The following is a 22,369-nucleotide window of genomic DNA, read 5'->3' on the forward strand; positions in this document are numbered from 1 at the left end:
AACAGGACGTTTATATGTCTGGATTTCACGTTAGTTTTGGAGTGCCTCAAGGCTCCGTTCTAGTCCCGTCTCTATTCACTAACGCAGTCTTACATGACTCATTACAGGGACATCGTGTTGGACATGTTATTGGATTCTTATCCTCCGACTAGGGTGGGATAACCAAGATGTTTTACTTCCATTATTCATTCTTTAATGTGAAATTCAAGAGTGATTATTTATCGAAGCTCTGCGTCTCTGGATGGAGGAACAGAGTAGGAGAGAAAGAGAGAACGAGAGATAAAGAGAGGGAGAGAGCAGGAGAGAGAGAGATAGAGGGAGAGAGCGCAAGAGAGACAGAGAGATAAAGAGTGCGCGATAAAGGAAGAGAGAGAAATAAAGACAAAGAAAGCGATAGAGAAACAGAGAGCTTTTCCCCAGCGCTTCTAGGCCACGTCCAGCCCTAATATCCAAACACATACTCCACACTAATCTGTTTGGCTCTGTGAGGTGCGCAAACACCCCCAGGCGTAATTGTATGCTGAGCTGGCCAAAATAATATCTCCTCCCTCACTGTACAGTTAATAACGCAAGGGGAACACATGTGCCTTCAATCCAATTCCTCTAGTCCAGGCCCCCGTTTCGGGGTACGTTGAACCGTGGCCAGCCGGGCCACATAATTGGGCGTGCTGATTGCAAGCCTCATTGGGTTAGATGTTAATCACCTGAAGCAGAGAGTTTGTTTGGGGTGAGGTTGAAGGGTATTGGTTTATTCCGTGTTCACATTTATTGGTTCAATGTGTTTTTATCGTGCATGTTTTCAGACACCTGACCAAATATGCGTCAATGTCCCGTCTCGAGCGATAATTACGGATGTTGTGTTTTTTTTATTCCTTCGCTGGTTGGGTTTGTATATTTGTGCAGTCCATTGCGGCTGCTAGCAGGTACCTCGGCGCTACCCTAGTGTGCTGTTAAGCAATAAACAAAGCTAATTAACATGTGGAAGGAGTAATCAAATCAGAACAAAAAATAGACTGTTTCCTTTTAATTCCCTTATTTCTGCAAAAAAGCTCCTATAGGGACCGACTATTTACACGTAATAGGGTTGGGAAAGCAAATATGACTGGCTGTTGTTTCCATCAGCAGTCTGCTCTGGACGAAATAGCAGACCGCTCGGTTTTTAACGGGGCCTCTCTCTCTGGGTTATTCACAGATTGAGGTGCTGTATGAAAAAGGCCGGGTCCAAACTCAGGTACAAAGGGCCCTTTCGGTAAACTGGAGGCTGGGGAAGTTCGCTGGCGGGAGCGGTGAAAAGGGAAATGAGGAAGGAGAAGGGCTCTTAAAATAGCTGCACAAGGATAAACAATGGTTGTGTGTGTGTGTGTGTGTGTCTGTGTCTGTGTCTGTGTGTGTGTGTCTGTGTGTCTGTGTCTGTGTGTGTGTGTCTGTGTGTCTGTGTGTCTGTGTGTGTGTGTCTGTCTGTCTGTGTGTCTGTCTGTGTGTGTGTCTGTGTGTCTGTCTGTGTGTGTGTCTGTGTGTCTGTCTGTGTGTCTGTGTGTCTGTGTGTGTGTCTGTGTGTCTGTGTGTGTGTCTGTGTGTCTGTGTGTGTGTCTGTGTGTCTGTGTGTCTGTCTGTCTGTCTGTCTGTCTGTCTGTCTGTCTGTCTGTCTGTCTGTCTGTTTCTTTGAATTTAACCCCCCATGGCCTCTTCCATACTGGTGATTGAAATAGAATAGCTCAAAGGCGATGGTATGGGAATGACATGTGGGGCAGAGTGGAAAAGGGAAAAGAAGTCAGCAGGATGCTTTACTTTGAGGTCTCCGGGAGAGAAACAGAGGGGAGATCTGAGAGAGACTGTTTCACAGATACTAACCAAACATCCTGACATCAGAAACACCTGTTCAAAATAACCCTCTGGCCCCTAACGCAATATCAAGAAGAAGACTCCGCCCGCTAGGGCAGAAATAGAGAATTTATTTTCATACAGGACCAAAGGAGTCGCTCCCCAAGAAAAACAACCAGTGGCCTACTGTACCTTTGGACAAGCATACCACGAGATGAATCGTTTTTTATTCTCTCAAAAATATCCAGCATCTTCCTCCAGGATTTACAGTGAATTTACTCCATCCTGTTTTCACCCCCCAAGAGTACCCTGGACTGGAGGATCTCTCCCCACAGTACCAGTCTGCTCCTGCTTATTTAGCCAACTTGCCATTGTCTTGTCAACAATGAGGGATCCTCAAATGCCCCTATTAGTCTGTCACTCCGTCGACAACAGTGTCACGGTAACATTGGGACCATTGTCTGATAGAAAACCATTGTAATTGGTGTCTGGGGTTATTGTGATCCACTCGGACTACAATAGTGTACTGCTGTAACATCATAATCTGTGTGTCAGGTTATTGTGTTACCTTGAGCCACTCCTCAGCCTGCTCTTTGCTCTGCACGGCCAGGACCAGGGCATCTGCCCCCTGGTGGACAATCTTCAGCTCGTCTTTCTTCTTCTTGCCGTCCTTGGGGACATGTGTGATGCTACAGCCTGATAACAGCAGCTCCATCTGGGGTGTCTGGTCTTTAGATGACTTGTAGCACTAGAGGAAGAGAGAGGGAGGAGAGAGGAAGAGACAGGAAGAGAGAGGAAGAGAGGAGAGAGAGAGGATAGAGGAAGAGAGAGGGAGGAGATTGGAAGCGAGAGGAAGCGAGAGGGAGGAGGGGGGGAAAGAGGAGATGGAGGAGAGAGGAAGGAGGGAGGAAGGAGGGAGGAGAAAGGGAAGAGAGAGGAAGGAGAGAGGAGAGAGGAAGCGAGAGGTAGGAGGGGGGGAGAGAGGAGAGAGGAGATGGAGGAGAGAGGAAGGAGGGAGGAAGGAGGGAGGAGAAAGGGAAGAGAGAGGAAGGAGAGAGGAGAGAGGAAGCGAGAGGGAGGAGGGGGGGAGAGAGGAGATGGAGGAGAGGAAGAGCGAGGAGAGAGGAAGAGGTCAAAGAACCGGTGGATTAAGTCTTTCAAATACACATGGCTATGACCGTCTCTGGGTGCATGTGATTATTCAAGTGTGTGCGCCTGTTTTTGATACTTATTTATTGAGCTAATTTTCAGTATTTGACAGGTAAAGGACAACTGACACTCTACGAGCACATGTCTGTGAGCACAAGCAGTCATCCACAACACACCAGCATGGTCTGTGAGGAATTATGACGTTGCAGGGGGTAGACGATACAGAGGGTGTGTGTGTGTTCTTGTATGTGATGCTGACAGTGTCTCTGTATCATGTGTCCGTACCAGCAGCTTGTTGTCCTTGATGACACAGAGCAGCTTGGTCCACTGGCCGAAGCGTTTCTTGCGCAGCAGGAAGGCACAGATACGCGCGTCCTTGACCAGGTCCATGGACGCCTCCTCGCTAGGCCACTGGTGACGCATCTTCTTCCCTCTGTTCCCCTTCCCATCCTCCTCCTCCTCGTCATACGACTCATACGAACTGCTCATCTGGTCAGAATCATAGTCTGAGTGATAGACGACCAGGTAGAACGTGTTAGATATTGAGTGGTTATATGTGTCCTGAGTAAATGTGTGTTCAGTCCTCACTTGGGGGAGGGGGGGGTCAAGATGTGTGGTTTCATTGTGTGTGTGTGTGTGTGTGTGTGTGTGTGTGTGTGTGTGTGTGTGTGTGTGTGTGTGTGTGTGTGTGTGTGTGTGTGTGTGTGTTTTATTCACATGTGTGAGGTTTCATTGTATGTGTGTGTGTGTGTGTGTGTGTGTGTGTGTGTGTGTGTGTGTGTGTGTGTGTGTGTGTGTGTGTGTGTGTGTGTGTGTGTGTGTGTTTAACTATTCTTGTGGGGACCAGAAGTCCCTACAAGAATAGTAAACGAACAAAAAGTTGACCAGCTGGGGACATTTTGTTAGTCCCCACAAGGTCAAATGCTATTTCTAGGGGGTTTAGGGTTAAGGTTAGAATTAGTGTTAGGGTTAGAATTAAGTTAAATATTAAGGTTAGGAGCTAGGGTTAGTTGTAGGGTTAGGGTTAGGAGCTAGGGTTAGGTTTAGGGTTAGGATAAAGTTTAGGTTTTTGGGTTAGGGTTAGGGTTAGGGTTAGGGTAAGAGTACGGGTTAGGATTAGGGTTAGGTTTAGGGTTAGGGAAAATAGGATTTTGAATGGGACTGAATTGTATGTCCCCACAAGGTTAGCTGTACAAGACTGTGTGTGTGTGTGTGTGTGTGTGTGTGTGTGTGTGTGTGTGTGTGTGTGTGTGTGTGTGTGTGTGTGTGTGTGTGTGTGTTTTATTCACATGTGTGAGGTTTCATTGTGTGTGTGTGTGTGTGTGTGTGTGTGTCTTATTCACGTGTGTGAGGTTTCATTGTGTGTGTGTGTGTGTGTGTGTGTGTGTGTGTGTGTGTGTGTGTGTGTGTGTGTGTGTGTGTGTGTGTGTGTGTGTGTGTGTGTGTCTTAGTCACATGTATGTGTGCCTATATTTTGTAAACTCACTGGAAGTGATGTATTCTGGGGCTTTTCCAGGACTGAGGGGGACGGCCTCTTCATAGTATCCCTCTGGGAGAGAGCAGCTGGGGAGAGGAGGAGGCCCGTTGTCTGGAGGCTGGATGGGAGAGAGAGAGGCACTGGGTTAGCTTGTACAGTAGTGTGCTCACATCTACCTCGAACACATTCCACCTCACACACACACACACACACACACACACACACACACACACACACACACACACACACACACACACACACACAGATAGAGAGAGATAGAGAGAGAGAGAGAGAGAGAGACGTAAGCTTGTACAGTAGGTCTATGGGAGAGTACCACAGTGAGGGCGATACGAGTGTTACGGCAGCGCAAAACCACAGGAAGTAGCTATTCTGACCCCCGTAAATATGGTGGCCGTCTTATCTCTACGTAAGACAATGGGAGGAAGTCATTCATTTAGTTATCCGCTGAGTTAACTAGTGATTGGCTTTGAAGTGTCACACTTCAGTGTTACACAGGTCATCAACATGTAAAGACTTTTCACTAAGAAGTGATGCTTTTCCACTTAGGAGATGAGCGAGAGAGAGAGACAGAGAGAGAAGTTAAAGAGAAGGAGTGGGATGGAAAATAACACTTATTTGTGGTTGTTTACTCTAGTCCACTTAGCTAGCTAGGGCGTGAGGATAAACTACATCACTGACGTGATGCATCTTGGCCGGCGCTACTACGCACTGGGGTCTTTGCGTTCAGCTCTTAAAATAACATAATTGCGGCAATAAAATGTTTATCTCATAATCTCTCCAAGCGCATGGAAATAAATATCTTCTCCGTTGACATTCAATGCAGTGATTTGAGCGTTCCCAGAGCTGGTTTTCACCCAGAAAGAGAGAGAATACAAAGAGAATTCTCTGCTGGAGAGCGATAACTTGGGTAGGAAAATAGCTTCTTATGGGTCTTTGGGGTGTTAACACTCCCTGAGGTTCTCTTTGGGGTGTTAACACTCCCTGAGGTTCTCTTTGGGGTGTTAACACTCTCAGAGGTTCTCTTTGGGGTGTTAACACTCCCTGAGGTTCTCTTTGGGGTGTTAACACTCTCGGAGGTTCTCTTTGGGGTGTTAACACTCCCTGAGGTTCTCTTTGGGGCGTTGTTAACACTCCCCGAGGTTCTCTTTGGGGTGTTGTTAACACTCCCTGAGGTTCTCTTTGGGGTGTTGTTAACACTCCCTGAGGTTCTCTTTGGGGTGTTGTTAACACTCTCTGAGGTTCTCTTTGGGGTGTTGTTAACACTCTCTGAGGTTCTCTTTGGGGTGTTGTAAACACTCTCGGAGGTTCTCTGGGGTGTTGTTAACACTCCCCGAGGTTCTCTTTGGGGTGTTGTTAACACTATCCGAGGTTCTCTTTGGGGTGTTGTTAACACTCCCTGAGGTTCTCTTTGGGGTGTTGTTAACACTATCCGAGGTTCTCTTTGGGGTGTTGTTAACACTCCCTGAGGTTCTCTTTGGGGTGTTGTTAACACTCTCCGAGTTTCTCTTTGGGGTGTTGTTAACACTCTCCGAGTTTCTCTTTGGGGTGTTGTAAACACTCTCGGAGGTTCTCTGGGGTGTTGTTAACACTCCCTGAGGTTCTCTGGGGTGTTGTTAACACTCCCGGAGGTTCTCTTTGGGGTGTTGTTAACACTCCCGGAGGTTCTCTTTGGGGTGTTGTTAACACTCCCTGAGGTTCTCTTTGGGGTGTTGTCAACACTTTCAGGTTCTCTTTGGGGTGTTGTTAACACTCTCATGTTCTCTTTGGGGTGATGTTAACACTCTCAGGTTCTCTTTGGGGTGTTGTTAACTCTCAGGTTCTCTTTGGGGTGTTAACACACTCCCTGAGGTTCTCTTTGGGGTGTTGTTAACACTCCCGGAGGTTCTCTTTGGGGTGTTGTTAACACTCCCTGAGGTTCTCTTTGGGGTGTTGTCAACACTTTCAGGTTCTCTTTGGGGTGTTGTTAACACTCTCATGTTCTCTTTGGGGTGATGTTAACACTCTCAGGTTCTCTTTGGGGTGTTGTTAACTCTCAGGTTCTCTTTGGGGTGTTAACACACTCCCTGAGGTTCTCTTTGGAGTGTTGTTAACACTCCCTGAGGTTCTCTTTGGGGTGTTGTTAACACTCTCAGAGGTTCTCTTTGGGGTGTTGTTAACACTCCCCGAGGTTCTCTTTGGGGTGTTGTAAACACTCTCGGAGGTTCTCTTTGGGGTGTTGTAAACACTCCCCGAGGTTCTCTTTGGGGTGTTGTAAACACTCTCGGAGGTTCTCTTTGGGGTGTTGTAAACACTCCCCGAGGTTCTCTTTGGGGTGTTGTTAACACTCTCAGAGGTTCTCTTTGGGGTGTTAACACTCCCTGAGGTTCTCTTTGGGGTGATAACACTCCCTGAGGTTCTCTTTGGGGTGTTAACACTCCCTGAGGTTCTCTTTGGGGTGTTGTTAACACTCCCTGAGGTTCTCTTTGGGGCGTTGTTAACACTCTCTGAGGTTCTCTTTGGGGTGTTGTAAACACTCTCGGAGGTTCTCTTTGGGGTGTTGTTAACACTCCCTGAGGTTCTCTTTGGGGTGTTGTTAACACTATCCGAGGTTCTCTTTGGGGTGTTGTTAACACTATCTGAGGTTCTCTTTGGGGTGTTGTTAACACTCTCAGGTTCTCTTTGGGGTGTTGTTAACACTCTCAGGTTCTCTTTGGGGTGTTGTTAACACTCTCAGGTTCTCTTTGGGGTGTTGTTAACACTCCCAGGTTCTCTTGGGGGTGTTGTTAACACTCTCAGGTTCTCTTTGGGGTGTTGTTAACACTCTCAGGTTCTCTTTGGGGTGTTGTTAACACTCCCAGGTTCTCTTGGGGGTGTTGTTAACACTCTCAGGTTCTCTTTGGGGTGTTGTTAACACTCTCGGATGTTCTCTTTGGGGTGTTGTTAACACTCTCGGATGTCCTCTTTGGGGTGTTAACACTCTCGGATGTCCTCTTTGGGGTGTTAACACTCTCGGATGTCCTCTTTGGGGTGTTAACACTCTCGGATGTCCTCTTTGGGGTGTTAACACTCTCGGAGGTTCTCTTTGGGGTGTTAACACTCTCGGATGTTCTCTTTGGGGTGTTAACACTCTCGGAGGTTCTCTTTGGGGTGTTAACACTCTCGGATGTTCTCTTTGGGGTGTTAACACTCTCAGAGGTTCTCTTTGGGGTGTTGTAAACACTCTCGGAGGTTCTCTTTGGGGTGTTGTTAACACTCTCAGAGGTTCTCTTTGGGGTGTTGTAAACACTCTCGGAGGTTCTCTTTGGGGTGTTAACGCTCTCGGAGGTTCTCTTTGGGGTGTTAAAGCTCTCGGAGGTTCTCTTTGGGGTGTTGTTAACACTCTCGGAGGTTCTCTTTGGGGTGTTGTTAACACTCTCGGAGGTTCTCTTTGGGGTGTTGTTAACACTCTCGGAGGTTCTCTTTGGGGTGTTGTTAACACTCTCGGAGGTTCTCTTTGGGGTGTTAACACTCTCTGAGGTTCTCTTTGGGGTGTTAACACTCTCTGAGGTTCTCTTTGGGGTGTTAACACTCTCTGAGGTTCTCTTTGGGGTGTTAACACTCTCGGAGGTTCTCTTTGGGGTGTTGTAATCACTCTCTGAGGTTCTCTTTGGGGTGTTGTTAACTCTCAGGTTCTCTTTGGGGTGTTGTTAACACTCTCAGGTTCTCTTTGGGGTGTTAACACACTCTCAGGTTCTCTTTGGGGTGTTAACACACTCTCAGGTTCTCTTTGCAGTTTTGTTAACACACTCAGGTTCTCTTTGGGGTTTTGTTAACACTCTCCGGTTCTCTTTGGGGTTTTGTTAACACACTCAGGCTCGCTTTGGGGTTTTGTTAACTCTCCGGTTCTCTTTGGGGTTTTGTTAACTCTCCGGTTCTCTTTGGGGTTTTGTTAACACACTCAGGTTCTCTTTGGGGTGTTAACACACTCTCAGGTTCTCTTTGCAGTTTTGTTAACACACTCAGGCTCGCTTTGGGGTTTTGTTAACACACTCAGGTTCTCTTTGGGGTGTTGTTAACACACTCAGGTTCTCTTTGGGGTTTTGTTAACACTCTCCGGTTCTCTTTGCAGTTTTGTTAACACACTCAGGCTCGCTTTGGGGTTTTGTTAACACACTCAGGTTCTCTTTGGGGTTTTGTTAACACTCTCCGGTTCTCTTTGGGGTTTTGTTAACACACTCAGGTTCTCTTTGGGGTTTTGTTAACACACTCAGGTTCTCTTTGGGGTGTTGTTAACACACTCAGGTTCTCTTTGGGGTTTTGTTAACTCTCCGGTTCTCTTTGGGGTTTTGTTAACACACTCAGGTTCTCTTTGGGGTTTTGTTAACACACTCAGGTTCTCTTTGGGGTTTTGTTAACACACTCAGGTTCTCTTTGGGGTTTTGTTAACACACTCAGGTTCTCTTTGGGGTTTTGTTAACACACTCCGGTTCTCTTTGGGGTTTTGTTAACACACTCAGGTTCTCTTTGGGGTGTTGTTAACACACTCAGGTTCTCTTTGGGGTGTTGTTAACTCTCTGAGGTTCTCTCTGTGTGTTTAGTCTGTTAATAAATCCTACTCTTCACTATGTATAATCCTGGTTGACTCCATTCCCACCTGCTCTTCACTAGGCTTTATATCTTTGAGTCCTACCTGGTCAGGTGACCAGGGTTTCCCTAGCCAGGTCACATGCTCAGGTAAAAACTGAGGCCCCATTATCGGCATCATGTCGCCTGGAAGCCCGTCCTATAAAAGGTCCACTTGACAACCTGCTGTAACCATGACAACGACCTCTCGCGCCAACAACAAGCAGTTACATCTATTACCTCCGATAAAGCCTTCCACCCCCCTGTTTCTTCTCATGGAAAAGTCCGCTCTAATTGTATTTTGCAGCTGTCATTTTTAGGGGAAAATCTACCACAGTTGTGAAACGCCAGTGCTACGGGACGTTGCTCGCGGCTAAGCCACAAAGGCGATAAAGGCAACATGGAAATATGTGCCTGTTCATAAAAGGGAGGAGCGATAAAACAATATCTGTGTGTTGTTTTACAGTGCAGAGCTATGTCAGAAATGATGTGTCACTGTGTCATGATCAAAGCATTTATACTGAACGATACACAGTGGATTTGGGATGTGGGGCAATACTCCCAAAAGTTCAAGGTTAACCTTGACACACATCCTGCAGGACTGGACCAGATTACTACTAGCAGTAACACCGTATGCGTCCATCTAGATCGGGGAAAAGCTCAATGCAAAATCAATACGATGAAACTACACTTACTGGCCAAAAGGGAAATGGTAGCTGAATAAACTAAAATGAGTTCTGAAATACAGACTAACATACTGCTATAACTGAATGATGCTATGCATTGGGCCTGCATTCTAGTAGCCACAGTCCATTTAGCTCGATGGCCAGGGTGAAAGAGAACTATTAGCAAGCAGTCTGCAGCCCCAACTCTCAGCCACTCTGACTAGGCCCAGCCAAACCGCAAACTGACAAACACTAACCATTAATGATAAACACAGATTAATCACCAAAATGCTTCTTCAGTCTATCTGCATAACTTCCCATTAGCCCATGTATTTAACCTCTAAAAGGGGGGCGTTCTACTAAGCTAACATATAGAACAAAATGATTTGATAAAATAATGACTTTACTACTATAGCCCATAGAAACGCAATGAATAACACCTTCATAAAACAGACAGTCCAAAAACAAGTTGAAAAGGAATAAGGATTTTAAGTGTCTGTCCTATACCTAGGAGATATATTGTTTTTAACCGCTTATTTTTGTTGGCAAAAAACTACCTACATACAGTATATATACAAAAGTATGTGGACACGCCTTCAAATTAGTAGATTCGGCTATTTCAGCCACATCTGTTGTTGACAGGCGTATACAATCGAGCACACAACCATGCATTCTCCATAGAGAAACATTGGCAATAGCTTACCGAATACCTTACTGAAGAGCTCAGTGACATTCAGCGTGGCACTGTCATAGGATGTGTCCTTTCCAACAAGTCAGTTGGTCAAATTGCCCTACTAGAGCTGCCCCGGTCAACTGTAAGTGCTGTTATTGTAAAGTGGAAACGTAACAATCGTCTGTCCTCGGTTGCCACACTCACTACCGAGTTCCAAACTGCCTCTGGAAGCAACGTCAGCACAATAACTGTTCGTCGGGAGCTTCATGAAATGGGTTTCCATGGCCGAGCAGCCACACACAAGTCTAAGATCACCTTAGGCAATGCCAAGCGTCGGCTGGAGTGGTGTAGAGCTCGCCGCCATTGGACTCGGGAGCAGTGGAAACATGTTCTCTGGAGTGATGAATCACACTTCACCATCTGGCAGTCCCAATGGATGAATATGGGTTTGGTGGATGCCAGGAGAACGCTACCTGCCAGAATGCATAGTGCCAACTGTAAAGTTTGGTGGAGGAGGAAGAATGGTCTGGGGCTGTTTTTCATTGTTCGAGTGAAGGGAAATCCTAACGCTACAGCATACAATTACATTATAGATGATTATGTGCTTCCAACTTTGTGGTAACAGTTTGCAGAAGGCCCTTTCCTGTTTCAGCATGACAATGAGATGTTCAACAAGCAGGTGTCCACATACTTTTGGTCATGTAGTGTACTTGCATTCATTTTTTAAATGGTTACCGGGTTACCTTCAGACGAGTCCCGTGACACTGTGGGGGTCATATTAGTTTGTAGCCAAAACGTTTTGGACGCTACAGACAGAAGTTGGCACATCGGCTGGTATTGACTTCAGACGAGTCCCGTGGGGCTTTTGGGGGTCGTAGAGCAAATCCTATTCGTGAGAGTCTCATCTTTCCATAGAGTGGTCATATTAGTTTGTAAGCCAAACCGTTTGGACGAAGGCCGATTTACACCACTTTAGCTCGGCCATCTTCCACGGAAGCCTGACATAGAAAGCCTGACATCGGCGGATGGGGTGGATTGAGACGCAGCCCATTCAAAAGACAGATTGTGACGGATGCGTCAACAGACTCTTCAAACCCTTCCTGCCTTTTTCAATACTCTCTCCATCTACACTCATTTATCTCCCCCCCCTCTCTCTCTCCATCTACACTCATTTATCTCCCCCCTCTCTCTCTCCATCTACACTCATTCTCCCTCTACCCATTTATCCTCTCCCTCTCTTTCTCTCTCCATCTACACTCATTTATCTCCCTCCCTCTCTCCCCCATCTACCCTCCCTCTCTCCCCCATCTACCCTCCCTCTCTCCCTCATCTACCCTCCCTCTATCCCCCATCTACCCTCCGTCTCTCTCTCACCCCATCTACCCTCCCATCTACCCTCCCTCTCTCTCCTCATCCCCCCCTCTCTCCCACCCAATCTACCTCCCTCTCTCCCACCCCATCTGCCCCCCTCTCTGTCCTCACCCCCCCATCTTCCCTCCCTTTCTCCATCTATATACTCCCTTTCTCTCCCATCTATAACTAACTCAAAGACGTGGCTCGACCCCAGAACCTTATCACATTTCCTCTGGGAAACACTGCTTTGTGGTGAACTCATTTTCTGGCAAGACCACAGGCCCACTAAACTCCACAACCGCTCCCCCACCCCTTCTAACCCGCACGAAAACTCCCCGCTGCACCAAGGGAGGACAAGAGAATAAAAGACAGCTGAGCGAGTGGAACACTTCTAGACTTCAAGACTGTAAAAGGCAGAGAAATGAAGAAAAGTAAGAACGAAAGAGTTCGATCTTGACAATTGAACAATAAGCTCTGCAGGCAAAATACGGCACTTCACATCTCGACCTCGAAACACAAAAGCCGGATGTTAGGTTTGCGTTGGTGTTGTGGTTTGCGTTGGTGTTGTGGGACTGTCGATGTTGGAAGGCCCGAACCTCTCAGCATTATCAGAACGCGCTCATTTCACCCTTAAAAAGTTAGCAACAACAGCAACATTAATAACTCTCAGAGATATGATTGTTTTAGATCTGCGTTTTGAAACTCACTGCGAGTTACTTGAGATGGAGACGGGGGTCGTGACCCCATCACTCTGTTATGAAATGATGTAAGAGATTAGAGGTACTCAAGGTCTGGTCAAGTACTTTGGACACACACACACACCTACTCAACAACCAACAGCCTATTCGTATCACACCACTAATCTGTCTTGACGATTCACACGAGCCGACGAACAGAGTGCATTGTGGTCCAAATGCATTCCAGCCTCCAATTGACCATAAACAAACAGCATCCATAAACCCCAATGCGGTGTCGGTCCAGATGGATGTGTATGCTCTAACTAACACTGATCGTTTCCGTCTGTTCAACTTCCACAGATCTCAAAGCCATCCACAGATCTCAAAGCCATCCACAGATCTCAAAGCCATCCACAGATCTCAAAGCCATCCACGTCCTCCCATCCTATTGTTGTCTCCCATTCATCTACCACTTAGATGTATAGAAATATTTCAAAAACTTGATCTGCGCTTGACTGAGTGTGCCTAGAGGAATGAAACCAATGGGATAGGCCCATCTGGTACTCCATTTAGGATCAAGAAATAAATACTGCAAAAGATCTTTGCATTTGCTGCAAAATACAGATACCTTTAAACCCACCAATTCTATTGTAAATTCCCATCCATGTATTGTTTAGATCAACAGATCTCTGCAGTTGGTGCCTTTGAACCCACCAATTCGATCCCTTCCAGGGAGAAGACAGTGTGTGATTAGGGAGCTGCAGTGAGGGAGGTCTCAAGCCTGACCTTGGTTTGGAGACTTGACTCTGTCTAGACTGGGCTGAGCTCCACATTCCAGCGCCCAGTCAGTCGTCCACTCTATCTAGACTGGGCTGAGCTCCACATTCCAGCGCCCAGTCAGTCGTCCACTCTGTCTAGACTGGGCTGAGCTCTACATACCAGAGACCAGTCAGTTGTCCACTCTGTCTAGACTGGGCTGAGCTCCACATACCAGAGACCAGTCAGTCGTCCACTCTGTCTAGACTGGGCTGAGCTCTACATACCAGAGACCAGTCAGTCGTCCACTCTGTCTAGACTGGGCTGAGCTCTACATTCCAGCGCCCAGTCAGTTGTCCACTCTGTCTTGACTGGGCTGAGCTCCACATTCCAGCGCCCAGTCAGTTGTCCACTCTGTCTAGACTGGGCTGAGTCCAGTCAGTCGTGTAGTTCTGTCTGTCTGTGTAGGAGGAGTAGTCAGTGTTGTGTCAATGTGTTTGCCGTTGTGGCAGTTTGGATGCACTGAGGGGACAGACGCAGGTGGACACCCAGTTTGTCTAGAATAGAATAGAATAAAACTTATTTGTCCATCCAGGATGGAATTTTTCTTTTGGCATCACCTTCCATTAAAATGATCCCACACACATAGCTTGTCACCTCATACATTTAAACCAGTCAGTCCATCATACTGCATACAATAAAAATATAGAGGACATTGACACATTCACTCACAACTGACCGCTGTCCCAACTGCACTGGATAGATCAGTATATATAGCGATACAATTTACGTTGCATTAAGTAGTCCAACAGCACAAGGAACTAATGAATGTTTGAACACGTTCTACTCGGCCATGGGCATACTGAAGCGCCGGCCAGAGGGAAGCCTCACAAACTGAGGGTGTAGAGGGTGGGAGGGGTCTCTAGGAGAGAAAGACTACATTTCCCAAGATGCTTTGGGTTTTCTTTAGGTTGAGGGCCTGTAGCTATTGTCTCTACATACATCAAGCAAGTGTAGTATTCTGGAGGAGGGTTGATGCCAGAAGAGCCATGCACATAGACACATGGTTCCGATCATTGAGTTGTTCATGTCAGCTGTACACCTTCCAACACACTGAACTTACTAAAACAGTGTCCACACAGACAGCATTCATCTGCTCCTCTTAAATCCATGCAGGACAAACACACACGCACACACAGGCACACACACACACACGTTCCATTGCAGAGGTCAAGGTAAGGTCAAATTGGTTCCAGACGTCCCCGGAGATGAAAGGCACAACACAGTACCAGAGGGGTGCAGCACAGTAGATACCCATCAGCCTCTCTGCTGCTCCGGGTTGTCCTGATTTGGCATCAGTGGACCTGGTTTAGCCTGGATCCGCCTAGTTTTACATGGGTGCACAGTCTTACCATCATATATTTTTATTTTTAAAGAGGCACATGTCTACAATTCTCTGTTGTCTTAAGTCTGTGTGTTCGTTGTATTTAGGTTGTAGTAGTGATGTGGCTGGCCAAAATACGTTGTATTTTCCTCGGTGAACAACACAACAAGGCGTTTCCTTCCATCTCCATGACCTCACTGCAATTCCAATATCAAGTTTCAATGTCACATGCACACGTACAGTGAAACGCCTTTCTTGCAAACTCAAAAGCCAACAATTCAGTAATCAACAACAAAGTAGTACTGGAAGAAATACACACCAGAAAAAAGAATAGGAAATACATACACAATAAAGAAAGTAAGCAAGAATACTAAACTCAGCAAAAAAAGAAACGTCCCTTTTTCAGGACCCTGTCTTTCAAAGATAGTTCGTAAAAATCAAAATAACTTCACAGATCTTCATTGTAAAGGGTTTAAACACCGTTTCCCATGCTTGTTCAATGAACCATAAACAATTAATGAACCTGTGGAACAGTCGTTAAGACACTAACAGCTTACAGACAGTAGGCAATTAAGGTCACAGTTATGAAAACTTAGGACACTAAAGAGGCCTTTCTACTGACTCTGAAAAACACAAAAAGAAAGATGCCCAGGGTCCCTGCTCATCTGCGTGAACGTGCCTTAGGCATGCTGCAAGGAGGCATGAAGACTGCAGATCTGACCAGGGCAATAAATTGCAATGTCCGTACTGTGAGACGCCTAAAACAGCGCTACAGGGAGACAGGACGGACAGCTGATCGTCCTCGCAGTGGCAGATCACGTGTAACAACACCTGCACAGGATCGGTACATACGAACAGCACACCTGCGGGACAGGTACAGGATGGCAACAACAACTGCCCAAGTTACACCAGGAACGCACAATCCCTCCATCAGTGCTCAGACTGTCAGCAATAGGCTGAGAGAGGCTGGACTGAGGACTTGTAGGCCTGTTGTAAGGCAGGTCCTCACCAGACATCACCGGCAACAACGTCGCCTATGGGCACAAACCCACCGTCGCTGGACCAGACAGGACTGGCAAAAAGTGCTCTTCACTGACGAGTTGCGGTTTTGTCTCACCAGGGGTGATGGTCGGATTCACGTTTATCGTCGAAGGAATGAGTGTTACACCGAGGCCTGTACTCTGGAGTGGGATCGATTTGGAGGTGGAGGGTCCGTCATGGTCTGGGGCGGTGTGTCACAGCATCATCGGACTGAGCTTGTTGTCATTGCAGGCAATCTCAACGCTGTGCGTTACAGGGAAGACATCCTCCTCCCTCATGTGGTACCCTTCCTGCAGGCTCATCCTGACATGACCCTCCAGCATGACAATGCCACCAGCCATACTGCTTGTTCTGTGCGTGATTTCCTGCAAGACAGGAATGTCAGTGTTCTGCCATGGCCAGCGAAGAGCCCGGATCTCAATACCATTGAGCACGTCTGGGACCTGTTTGATCGGAGGGTGAGGGCTAGGGCCATTCACTGTTACTTTTGATTTTGAACCCCCCTTTGTTCAGGGACACATTATTCCATTTCTGTTATTTACATGTCTGTGGAACTTGTTCAGTTTATGTCTCAGTTGTTGCTCCATATTTAGAACGTGCAGGGATACTGGAGTGAGGGAGGTAGATATGTATAGGATTAAGGGGACTAGGCAACATGATATAAGACAAACAGAGTAGCAGCAGCTTGTATGTGAGTGGGTGTGTGAAGAGTCAGTATAAATGTATGTGCATATTATGTGTAAGTGAGCAGATGATGAAGTGTGTGTGTGTGTGTGTGTGTGTGTGTGTGTGTGTGTGTGTGTGTGTGTGTGTGTGTGTGTGTGTGTGTGTGTGTGTGTGTGTGTGTGTGTGTGTGTGTGTGTGTGTGTGTGTGTGTGTGTAGGGCTCTGTGACTGTGCATAGAGACAGTGCAGAGATTGGAAAAGAAGGTCAATAAAGATACAAGGTTAATAACTCAGTCTGTGTAGCTATTTTGTTAGCTATTTATAAGTCATGCAAGAGCCTGCTGGCGACAGACTTCATGTACACACACACACACACACACACACACACACACACACACACACACACACACACACACACACACACACACACACACACACACACACACACACACACACACACACACACACCAGAGAAGCCATGGCAACACTCTTGGGCGTTTCATTCATTGGCTGACTTCTAGTTCTCTGAGCCTTGACTTAGGCCTGTCTAGCTCTCTGAGCCTTGACTTTGGCCTGTCTAGCCCTCTGAGCCTTGACTTTGGCCTGTCTAGCCCTCTGAGCCTTGACTTTGGCCTGTCTAGCCCTCTGAGCCTTGACTTTGGCCTGTCTAGCCCTCTGAGCCTTGACTTTGGCCTGTCTAGCCCTCTGAGCCTTGACTTTGGCCTGTCTAGCCCTCTGAGCCTTGACTTTGGCCTGTCTAGCCCTCTGAGCCTGGACTTTGGCCTGTCTAGCCCTCTGAGCCTTGACTTTGGCCTGTCTAGCTCTCTGAGCCTTGACTTTGGCCTGTCTAGCTCTCTGAGCCTTGACTTTGGCCTGTCTAGCCCTCTGAGCCTTGACTTTGGCCTGTCTAGCTCTCTGAGCCTTGACTTTGGCCTGTCTAGCCCTCTGAGCCTTGACTTTGGCCTGTCTAGCCCTCTGAGCCTTGACTTTGGCCTGTCTAGCTCTCTGAGCCTTGACTTTGGCCTGTCTAGCCCTCTGCGCCTTGACTTTGGCCTGTCTAGCCCTCTGAGCCTTGACTTTGGCCTGTCTAGCTCTCTGAGCCTTGACTTTGGCCTGTCTAGCCCTCTGAGCCTTGACTTTGGCCTGTCTAGCCCTCTGAGCCTTGACTTTGGCCTGTCTAGCTCTCTGAGCCTTGACTTTGGCCTGTCTAGCTCTCTGAGCCTTGACTTTGGCCTGTCTAGCCCTCTGAGCCTTGACGTTGGCCTGTCTAGCCCTCTGAGCCTTGACTTTGGCCTGTCTAGCTCTCTGAGCCTTGACTTTGGCCGGTCTAGCCCTCTGAGCCTTGACTTTGGCCTGTCTAGCCCTCTGAGCCTTGACTTTGGCCTGTCTAGCCCTCTGAGCCTTGACTTTGGCCGGTCTAGCTCTAGAGTCAACTGTATTCTGGTGTAGGTCCAAAAACAGTCTCCAGCACGCTCACACACTCTCTCTATGAAACTGGTTTATCAGTTGGGACAGACTGACAACAAACACTGTACATCTGTACATTTGTGTGGGAGCTGTTGGTTTACCACTCAGTGGCCATGGTCCAGCTGCCCCTAGCTGTTAGTTTACCACTCAGTGGCCACGGTCCAGCTGCCCCTAGCTGTTGGTTTACCACTCAGTGGCCACGGTCCAGCTGCCCCTAGCTGTTAGTTTACCACTCAGTGGCCACGGTCCAGCTGCCCCTAGCTGTTAGTTTACCACTCAGTGGCCACGGTCCAGCTGCCCCTAGCTGTTGGTTTAACACTCAGTGGCCACGGTCCAGCTGCCCCTAGCTGTTGGTTTAACACTCAGTGGCCACGGTCCAGCTGCCCCTAGCTGTTAGTTTACCACTCAGTGGCCACGGTCCAGCTGCCCCTAGCTGTTAGTTTAACACTCAGTGGCCATGGTCCAGCTGCCCCTAGTGTTGGTTTACCACTCAGTGGCCACGGTCCAGCTGCCCCTAGCTGTTAGTTTACCACTCAGTGGCCACGGTCCAGCTGCCCCTAGCTGTTAGTTTAACACTCAGTGGCCACGGTCCAGCTGTCCCTAGCTGTTGGTTTACCACTCAGTGGCCACGGTCCAGCTGCCCCTAGCTGTTAGTTTACCACTCAGTGGCCACGGTCCAGCTGCCCCTAGCTGTTAGTTTAACACTCAGTGGCCAGGGTCCAGCTGCCCCTAGCTGTTGGTTTACCACTCAGTGGCCACGGTCCAGCTGCCCCTAGCTGTTAGTTTACCACTCAGTGGCCACGGTCCAGCTGCCCCTAGCTGTTAGTTTACCACTCAGTGGCCACGGTCCAGCTGCCCCTAGCTGTTAGTTTAACACTCAGTGGCCATGGTCCAGCTGCCCCTAGCTGTTGGTTTACCACTCAGTGGCCACGGTCCAGCTGCCCCTAGCTGTTAGTTTACCACTCAGTGGCCACGGTCCAGCTGCCCCTAGCTGTTAGTTTACCACTCAGTGGCCACGGTCCAGCTGCCCCTAGCTGTTGGTTTAACACTCAGTGGCCACGGTCCAGCTGCCCCTAGCTGTTGGTTTACCACTCAGTGGCCATGGTCCAGCTGCCCCTAGCTGTTAGTTTAACACTCAGTGGCCACGGTCCAGCTGCCCCTAGCTGTTAGTTTACCACTCAGTGGCCACGGTCCAGCTGTCCCTAGCTGTTAGTTTACCACTCAGTGGCCACGGTCCAGCTGTCCCTAGCTGTTAGTTTACCACTCAGTGGCCACGGTCCAGCTGTCCCTAGCTGTTGGTTTAACACTCAGTGGCCACGGTCCAGCTGTCCCTAGCTGTTAGTTTACCACTCAGTGGCCACGGTCCAGCTGTCCCTAGCTGTTGAAAGACGGTGAATAGTCCAATGTGCCTGAGACAAACTCCAACCTGTCATCTACAGATTAGCCAGACATACTCATACCAGAAGCTTACACACACACAACTCATACCAGTGGCTTGTGTGAAAAACCCAGGACTCTCCCCTTTCAGAACAAGCACGGCAAATGAGCCATGTTCACAGATACTGATCTAAATGTTACTCCAAAATGTTTTTACACGACCTGAGTCGTTGCTAAAGTTAGTGAAACTTTAGCAAACCCTTGTACCAGTTCTCATTCTAATTGTATTATCTTTCCTGGAAATGGGAGTGGGAGACAAGTCTGTCTTTTTAGGCAGGTGTGCTCTCACATGCAGTAATAGCTGATACGCCAGTCTCGATGTTGGGTGGGGAAAACGAGGAGAAAACGACAATTGGGTGATGAATAGAGCAGCGATAGGAAGCTTCCAGACCTCTACACCTCTTCCCTTCTTTCTCCAACCTCACATTGAGGTGTCAATGTGGGCAAGAGGGAAGGGAGGGAGGGGTCTGGGGCACTAATCCTGTGATAGAGGGGGCAGAGGAGGCCCATGCTTTTGTTGGACAGCCCCCCGAAGTGTCGGTTTGGGCTGGAATGGAACGGAAGTCTGGAATGGACCGGGGATATTGTACTGGCAGTAAACTGGCATGGTGAAACAGGAACACACTCACTCGCATTCTCATTCACCACCCGAAAACATACACACACACACTCATTCAGTCCGAACACACACCCACACACACACTCACTCGCTTACTTAGTTACACGGGAAGCTTGGCCTCTGCCAGCCCCCCACAGTCAGTCCTCATTCAGGTAGTTTAAGAGAGGTCTCATTCACTGTCTCAAAGACGCATTTAGCTAGATCTTAAGGCTTTGTTTTACTCTGTATTAGAGGCAGTGGGAGTTTTCACTTAGTTTCTTTATTTAGTTTGTAAGATCACATCGTCGAGGGGAATAAAGAAAGACTCGGCCCTGTAAAAACTATATTTGAAAACGGAGTGATATAGGTTTTCCATTCGTTCAATCCACAGGTTGCACCTCCGTCACTCCGTCACTCCGTCACTCCGTCACTCCGTCACTCCGTCACTCCGTCACTCCGTCACTCGGTCACGTCATGCCATTGTTATGAACGTTCAAGCTGCCCTCTATCGGTGGTGCCTTAAAGTGGTGATAAGCCCATTCATTCTGGACGGAGGCTAACTACTGTTTCGTCTAAATTACACTATATTGCCTGGAAATACGATGACATTGCTAAAGTAGTCAAATATTTAGTAGGGAACACCTTTGCCAGCATTATCATGTCGTCAAATTTACTTTAGACAGATGGCAATGTTGTCATTAGCTAGCAAAGTTCGCCAAAAATAGCTATCAATGCTAACATTAACATTTCTTGCACTGTACCCAATGATTTATGAAAGCTTACTTGATCGGTCGATGTGTTACAGACGTGTTTAATACGTTTTATGTACACACTTTATTAGAATACTTATGAAATGCACATTGCTATATTTGGTAACACTTGTTTATTTTCCCTCGACCCAACCCCATTCAATGCATTGACCGGATGTGGGTGGAGCCATGTCTACATAAGGGTGCAAATTGTAAACACTCACGAAAGCTCTGACGAAGGCCGTGAGGCCGATGCGTAAAGCTTAATGAAGAGCAGTGATACTAGCAAGAGCAATGGGAGGGTTTCTCTTCTTTCTCAAAATTAGCTAGCTAAAATCTGGTGGCCTCCCTTCAATCTTAGCTAGCTAACATTGTACTGCATCTATTGTCAATCTGGTGACATCAAAATGATGACAAATGGTTTTCCTACTAATTATTTGCCTCCTTTTGAATGTCATTGTATTTCCATGCCACTGGAATGCACTTTTGATGACATCTTCATCAGCGCTCATTGATGATGCGTGTATTGAGTAGAATGCTCAGTTGGGCATCAGTTTAAAAACAAACGTTCAAAACAATAGTGAGGAAACAGACAACCCATGAATAGTTCAGGTGGACTTTTTCCAAACGCGTTAATACGCCTAAAGGTCCTTGAAGCTGGGTACTCTTCACACCACGGTCACATTCTTATTTTTAAGTGTCACTTGTCATCAATGCAATTTCCTCACTGTAATACAATTTGATTCATTCAGATTTACCGCTTGTTGTGCCGTTTCCACGGCGACGTGGGAGCCGTCTCCTCGAGGAACTGTTGTTGTTCGTTATAACCGTAAATCATGCGTCTATGACAGAATAGTGGTGGTGAGGTCACTGCATTCAACTGTGGTTAGACCAACCACCACATAGGGGAAGTCCACTGAGAAACTGAAGCTTCAGCTAGTGATGGCAGGGCCAAGTTTGCCATCAATACTACGGTATATTAAAAAAGTAACACCACAAACAAATGAATAGTGATTAACTGAATGGGTGGAATGTATTAATTGGGAAGTGATTGATTCTGATCCTGGTTCATACTGCGCACGCACATCATGGATCGATTTAGAACGCTGACATTGTTACACGCCAGCGCTAAATGTGTTTCCCTTTTAGCTTAGAAAACATTTGGATTGGCTAAATACAGAAGGACCGGGCTTATCCAACCACAACACGCCAATTGTGACAGACCGATGGCTTTCATTTGTTGGAGTTAGCAAATCTTCTCAGTTCTTTTCTTTCCAAACCCCACAAGGTTTTTTTTTTAATTTCACAGACATGCAAAAAGAGCCCCTTTATGAATTTAACAAAGACCAACTCAGTAGGAGTGTGTGTGTGTGTGTGTGTGTGTGTGTGTGTGTGTGTGTGTGTGTGTGTGTGTGTGTGTGTGTGTGTGTGTGTGTGTGTGTGTGTGTGTGTGTGTGTGTGTGTGTGTGTAAGAGAAAGAGGAGGAGGTGGGGAGAGGAGGAGGTGGGGAGAGGAGGAGGTGGGGTGCGGAGAGGAGGAGGTGGGTGGGGTGGTGAGAAGAGTGGGTGGGGTGAGCAGAGGAGGAGGAGGTGGTTGGGGTGCGGAGAGGAGGAGGTGGGTGGGGTGGTGAGAAGAGTGGGTGGGGTGAGCAGAGGAGGAGGAGGTGGTTGGGGTGGGGAGAGGAGGAGAAGGGGTGGGTGGGGAGAGGAGGAGAAGGGGGGTGAGGAGAGGAGGAGAAGGGGTGGGTGGGAAGAGGAGGCGGTGGGTGGGGTGTGGAGAGGAGGAGAAGGGGTGTGTGGGTGGGATGAGGAGGAGAAGGGGGTGAGGAGAGGAGGAGAAGGGGTGGGTGGGGAGA

At 47.7% G+C, this 22,369-nt stretch overlaps 1 protein-coding gene across 1 annotated transcript in view; it reads right to left on the minus strand.

The window, feature by feature from the left end:
• LOC120049202 (actin filament-associated protein 1-like) overlaps positions 1-22,369 on the minus strand; it is a 76,380-nt gene that overhangs the window by 33,305 nt on the left and 20,706 nt on the right. Inside the window, exons 4-6 of the mRNA XM_038995436.1 lie at positions 4,457-4,565; positions 3,256-3,476; positions 2,390-2,569 (exon numbers count right to left, since the gene is read on the minus strand). Of these exons, the coding sequence (XP_038851364.1) occupies positions 2,390-2,569; positions 3,256-3,476; positions 4,457-4,565 (510 nt within the window). The remainder of the gene's footprint in view (positions 1-2,389; positions 2,570-3,255; positions 3,477-4,456; positions 4,566-22,369) is intronic.

This window comes from Salvelinus namaycush, chromosome 6, assembly GCF_016432855.1.
Source record: "Salvelinus namaycush isolate Seneca chromosome 6, SaNama_1.0, whole genome shotgun sequence".
In the NCBI taxonomy this organism is placed as follows: domain Eukaryota; kingdom Metazoa; phylum Chordata; class Actinopteri; order Salmoniformes; family Salmonidae; genus Salvelinus; species Salvelinus namaycush.